The following is a 6,893-nucleotide window of genomic DNA, read 5'->3' as shown; positions in this document are numbered from 1 at the left end:
TACACACACACACACACACACACACATATATATATATAAACTAATTAACAATTATTAATTAATTAAGAGTTCATAGCTGATTTTATGGGAGAAATATTGATCAATAAATGAAGTTTCTTCCTACGTGTATATCTATAGAAAGACATAAACAATTCAAAGTTTCCAAAAACAAAAAAAGATAATTAATTCTTGCTATTACATACTAATATTAAATTTGAACCCAAAAATACAAATCTACATACCTGTATTTGAATCTAGTGGGCTTGTATTTCAGCTCTCGCTTCTCAAATGTCCTGATTCCATGCACACGATAAAATATCAAATTATTTAATAGTCTTGTAAACGTTAAATTTACGACTTTAAAATCTTTGTTTATATTTGTATTGTTTATCAAACGTTTATAATCTATGATCTATATATGATCTATTCATACTATTCGCACAATTATTTACATTGCTTCGAAAAAAAAAAGTAGTCACAATTACACAGAATATCACATCACAAAACAAACTCGAGACGACGCTTTTTCTTTGCTAGTTCATCTATCACTTCAACACTCGACAGTGGTATGTCATGATGAAGGGAAAGAGCTGCTAGTCCGTTTAGCCTTGTCTGAGACGTGGAATTTCTTACGTAGGTTTTCAGGCGCTTGAGAGTGGAAAAGGTTCTTTCCGGGGTGGAAGTAGACACAGGTAGAGTACATAAGATCTGCAGTAGCTTATGTATGTTAGGAAAGCTCCTGCTGTCACATTTTTCCAGTGCTTCAATGGCAGTACGGGGATTACATCCTACATTTGCCAATCTAGTTTTCCAGAGTCTCAGTTCTCCATATGAATCTCTATCTACAAAAGGAGAATAAAATGCAGCCAGATCTTCGAACTTCTCGCACTCAATTTCCATGTCGTCACTACTGAATAGGCACATAAAGGCTCTGAAAATGTTCTCGTGTTTTAAGAATCGTTCTTTTAACTGATTTGAAAAGTGATCCAAGAAAGGAATAAACATATTCACTCTAAAAAAATCTTCAACTGAATTTGTTTTATAGTTTGATCTGTTTCTCTGAAGCATAGAAACCCTCCTCATTTTCTCCTCTACACTCAAACTTTCAGCTACTTTCTGCGCCTTATTGTATATTCTTTTGAACACCTTCTCAGAATCTCCTCTGATTCTATCAAATTCTTCCACAATGTTTTGTGCGTTATTTACGGCTTCCGCAAGATCGATGTTTTCTGATTGCAAAAATTTGCATAACGGCAAGCCATAGCTAAAAACGAAATCAATTGTGTATAAGGACAGAAGAAACTCGAAGTCTAAAGAGTTAACGACAAGCCTTGCGTCCGTACCTGTAGAATCACTCCACGTGGATATCTCCTCCAATGCCTCAAATACAAATTCAATCAATTCTATGAAATCGTGAACTGCTTCGAATTTTCCTGTCCACCTGACAACACTAAGTCTTTTCAGTGATTTTGCATTTGGTGGTATATCTGCCTTCTCTATCATTTTGTTTAAAATAGATTTTCTCTTTGGTGAACTGAAAAATTCGTACATTTTCTCCACTACTCCTAAACAGCTTTTTATTGGTAAAATTTCACTACTTTTCGTAACCGCTAAATTTAGAGAATGAGCTGCGCAATGTACATAAACTGCCAAAGGATATTTTTTCCTTATTAACGCTTGAACACCCTTATATTGACCGGACATATTTGCGGCACCGTCATATCCTTGTCCGAGCAAATATTCACAATTTATGCCGAAGTCTTTTAAACTTGTCAAAATTATTTCCGCTAAGTCGTTACCTGTAAGTGATTCAACTTTAACGAATTGGAGAAAATCTTCTCGTACAGATCCATTTTCAACATATCTTGCACAAAGAGCCAACTGCTCTACATTTGTGATATCCGTTGTTTCATCAGCCAATAACGAAAAGCATTTTGCAGCATTAACTCGCGAAACAACTTTCTTCAATATGAGTTGATTGCAGCACTCAATAATTTCATTCTGAATCGTTGGACTTGTGTATTTATTTCTTTCTCCTGGTGCCTCTAAAAATTCTCGAAAATCATTGTCTCCCTGTGCTCGGTATTTTAAAATGGCGCGAAATTTCCCCATTTTAGTATAATCGCTTGTTTCATTTATATCTAATTTGCCATGATCACGATGTCCTCGTAAAGCAATTTCTTCCCTTCCACACAAAATAATAGCATCTACAATAGGTGCGAGACCTTTGCGGTTTTTTTGTACTTTCTTAGTCCTGTCCCTGTTGAAGACTTCAATTACATTCCCCGAATTATTCTTCATTACCTTCAAAAAATCTTCTGCCTTCCCCACACTATCTATATGATATTTCGTGTTTCTATGTTCCCTGAATGTTTCTTTTGCTTTTTTCCAATTATCAAACTTTATTTTGACAAGTTGCCCCAAAGGTTGCCCACCACATCCTCCCAAATGTGAAAATATCACACAGTACTTACAGTATGCTCCTTGATGCACTTCTGAGTAGGCTAACCAATTAAATTCCTCCAGCCACTGATGTCTAAATCGAAGTTTCCTCTCCTTAAATTTCTCCAAAAGAGGAAACTTGTAATCTTTACACGGAACCCACACATTCTCAAGCACCTGAATTTTCTCTTCATCACTTAACTTCCTATTCACGAAACATGAAATGTCGCTTACAAGTTGTACAGCTTGTGAACCAGGAACGCTAACACCAGCATTTTGCATATTTTCAATAATATTTGCATTCGCACTCGTTACGCACCTTTTTTTCACATCACTTCTATTCTCTTCTTCATCTTCAATAACTATTCGTTTACGCGTAAAAAAAGTTGTCAATTTGCTTTGCGACATTTTACATGAACGCAAGATTTCACACTCCGCGCACAACAGCTTGCCCGGCAAACTAAGTTTTAAAGTTTTTACCTCGATTTCAACAAAACCCTTGTCTACCTCGAATAAAAATTGAGTAACAGCTTTCCTTTCCTTTCACCCTTCCGAGTAGGCGAGCGCAATCTCATTGTTGGTGAACGAAGCCAACCACGTCTTTCGACTGACCACCCATTGAAAGTATTTATTGCCTTCGCACATAAAAAAAAAAGAAAAAAAACCCTCCTGTCGTTGTAGAAAGTGACGTTTTAACAGAACTTTGGAAAATATTAGTGTCCACAGAAATGAGCAACTGTTTTTGTTCGGTATTTTTTTTTATACATAAAGCGTTAAAAAAAATGAACATTCTTTTCCTCTTGAGGAAAATACTTCGCAGAGAAACATTTGCGTGTTATAATTCTCTGAGATAGAAATGAAGTATATTACCAAATATGATTAGTGATGTCGTTTCATTTATAATAAGATGAATTTATGCCGGGGAAGAAGCATAATTTATGAATCACAAAGAAAGCATCAAAAGTTACCATGATCAAATTTAGCGGCGGTATTTGGAAAAAGTGAAAAGGCTTTGACGCAGTCAATTTCGATTTCAGAAAAGTAGAAATTTGAAATATTTATTTCAAATGCCTATCGACTTGCAAAGAATTTGCTTCTATAAATAGCTGACTATGTAATTGATATAGGACTAATTTCACCATCAATTCCTTTCTACAATGTTGTGTGCGTACGGGGTATTTCTTAGAGAACGAAACCCTTCCATTAATTTGAACGCATTTTTGTTCTGAGCAACATATATATTGAATTTTTCAAACAAAATGTTAAGATCAGATATAACAATTTTGACTGAGTTAAAGGTTCAAGGGGGGGGATATATCCCCCTTATCCCCCCCCTTATCTACGCCACTGTGCCTAATTAAAATTGGCACCTTTCAAGATGCCGTCGAGGTCATCTTTAACTCTTCTTTCATATCACAACTATTGGTTTCGGTTTCACATTTACTAGTTCGTTCCAATTTAATTTGGGTGGATACCCTTTTTGCATCACCCTATACGCTGCCATTATTAACAAGCAATGTAACAATGGGAATGGAACCCTTGTTCCAGCACTTGTCTCGTAGAACTGAAAAAAAATACTTAAAAAACAGTTAAGATGATCGAGCCCAGGATTCGAACCTAAGAACTGTCTAGAGCACATCAACAACGCTTATCATTTTTTAAATACAGTAGAGTCTCAATAACTCAACATTCCGTACAACTTGACGATCACTTTCTTCCTTAGTGTTTTCTGCTCGTCAAGCAGATTATCTTTGGAACATTTTAATGTGATAGTCATTAACAACCAGACTGTAATAATCTCTAACATTGCATATACTGTGCAAAAAATATAGCTACATTTTACTTAAGCTATTATTCTATCTCCAATACTCGTTCCTCGCAAGGGAAGAATAAAGTTTATGCAATATATCATATTTCAAGGTAAAGAAATTAGTGAAATAAATAAATATGGAAATGGTGGCTCGTAAACTTTAACGTCTTCAACGCCTTGAAATTAGATTTTAAATGGAATGACCCATACAGGATCAGACACAAAAAAATCTTCGATACGAAAAATAATTATTTAAAAATCTTCAAAATGACTTTATAAAAGACAATCTATGCTGGATAGAGTTGTAGCAATACTGTTGGCTATATGAGCTGTTCTGACATCTCTTCGTTGGTTTCTGTTCGTACAAGTAGTGTTCTGCGTTATCTTTTGCCCTGTTGTATTGAAGAGTAACTATGATTTTAAACGGCGTGACAAACATCTTGGCATTTGAAGGCGGTGCTCCAAGTTCCCTTTAAATGCTGCTAGCAAATGAGAGGCCAGCGATATTGCCACGTTTATTTTGTACACATCCATGTGTATCCCCTGTCACCCGGTCGCGCTGTAGTTTGTCTGCTTAGCCATAGCCACATCCCTTCACCACTTGGCAACGTGGCGCCTGAGCGTGCGTTTTATTCGTTTAGCTGAAATGCCAAGATGTTTGTCACAGGCTTTAGATGTGAATACCTCCGATATCCGGCTTTTATCTCGGAGCGCGTTTTGTTGTGGCTCACTTCTTATTAATACGAATACGCTAATCACAACTTACATTCTTAACGCAGTAAAGACATTATTTTGTCAACTTTTTTCCCTTCACTATTTATCTCTCTTTATCCCTCTCTCTCTCTTTTCCCAGCTTGCCACAACGAAAACTGTTGTCACCGTACCTATATCTAACTAATATATCTGAATTTCGCATTTTCTCCGATACCCGGATATTATTCGAAATCCGGATTTCTTCGATTTTGCTATCCGAATTTGGTCATCCCTACTTAAAACCATGCGACTACACAACACTGGCTATATATGTAAGAAGAAAAGGAAAACTTCCGAGAAAATCCATGTCATTGAACAGTCTCCTCCTAATCTGCGAAGTGTTTTTAAAATAGCACTTTTTAAAATCTAGATTTTAACCGAAATCCGGATTTCCTCCTATATCCGGATTTTTATCCAAAGTCCGGTGTTCCGATTTTTTCCGAAATCGGAATTCCCACAGGTAACTAACTAAACTAACTAACTCTATGGCCTATGGAACCCGGAGGTTCAATGCCGCGTTCACAAAAGCTCTCCATTGACTTCTATCCTTAGCTAACTGCATCCAGTTTCTACTTTGTATTCCAATCTCTGCGAGGTCCATCTTAATATTGCGAGGTCCATCTGCGAGGTCCTCCCATCTGGGCCTAGGTCTTCCTAATGGTCGTTTTCCGATTGGTCTTCCAGTCAAGACTTTGAAAGCGTTTCTACTTTCTTCCATTCTAGCTACATGACCCGCCCACCTGAGCCTGCTAGACTTGACGACCCTAACAATGTTGGGTGAACCATATAAATTATGTAGTTCCTCGTTATGAAGTTTCCGCCATTCCCCATTCCCGTTCCTCTTGGGTCCGAACATTCGTCTCAGGATCTTGTTCTCAAGTACTTTCAGTCTATGTTCTTCCCTCAGATTAAGTGACCATGTTTCGCAGCCATACAGAACAACAGGCATTATTATCGTTTTATATATTTTAAGCTTCAAATTCCTCGACAGAATTCGCGACGACAAGAGATTTTGAACCGAATAGTAACACGAATTCCCTGCTTTTAGTCGACATTTAATTTCTCCGTGAATATGATTTTCATGTGTTAAGATTGATCCTAGATATTTGAAACTATCCACTTTATCAAAAGTATTATTTAATATTTTAACGCACCTATAATTTGCTGTATTTCGGTCCCGACGCACTTCCATGTATTTAGTTTTCTCTGCATTTACTTCTAAACCCATGTCCCTGCAAGCGTTTAATAAGATCTCTGCATTTCTTTCTATTGTTCTCCTATCATCCCCTATTAAATTTGCATCATCAGCGTATGCCATAACCTGGTGAATACCGTTCAACTCTAGGTCCTGGTTGCTATCTTTGATTTTCCTTATAGCGTATTCCAAAACGAAGTTAAATAATAATGGCGACAACGCATCTCCTTGTTTCAGGCCATTTTCGACTTGAAAGCTCGTGGACAAAAATTTTCCTACCCGGACTTTACTTTGGGATTCATTTAAACATATCTTAATTAATCTAGTTAGCTTTCTCGGTATTCCAAGTTCTGTAACAACGTTGTATAATGTTTCTCTCCTTACCGAGTCGTACGCCTTTCTAAAATCAATAAATAGTTGATGTACCGGGGTATTGTATTCCCACTTTTTTTCGAGTATTTGGCGAATGGTAAATATTTTGTCGATAGTTGATCGATTTCCCACAGATATCAGAATTTTATTCGATATTCAGATTTCCTGCGATATCCTGATTTCTCCTCCTGGAATCCAGATATTTAAAAAATGCGGATTTGCCATCTCTACTTCAGACCATGAGTCTACGGTATTAACGGAATCGAACAGAGTCTCCTCAAAAACTGTCCCTAAATGCTGTAGAACTAAGGAAACCATGCC

At 36.8% G+C, this 6,893-nt stretch overlaps 1 protein-coding gene across 1 annotated transcript; it reads right to left on the bottom strand.

The window, feature by feature from the left end:
• Positions 1 to 498: 498 nt before the first annotated feature.
• LOC145671788 (52 kDa repressor of the inhibitor of the protein kinase-like) lies at positions 499 to 2,850 on the bottom strand. Its single transcript, XM_081740997.1, has one exon. It carries the CDS (start codon positions 2,848 to 2,850, stop codon positions 499 to 501), a length of 2,352 nt encoding a protein of 783 aa, XP_081597123.1.
• Positions 2,851 to 6,893: the final 4,043 nt, after the last annotated feature.

This window comes from Thermobia domestica, chromosome 15, assembly GCF_964235325.1.
Source record: "Thermobia domestica chromosome 15, izTheDome1.hap1.1, whole genome shotgun sequence".
Lineage (NCBI taxonomy): Eukaryota > Metazoa > Arthropoda > Insecta > Zygentoma > Lepismatidae > Thermobia > Thermobia domestica.
This window is presented reverse-complemented; position numbering and strand designations above follow the sequence as displayed.

Coding starts and splice junctions, on each gene's coding strand:
- LOC145671788 (XM_081740997.1), bottom strand. CDS start 2,850: ATGTCGCAAAGCAAATTGACAACTTTTTTTACGCGTAAACGAATAGTT.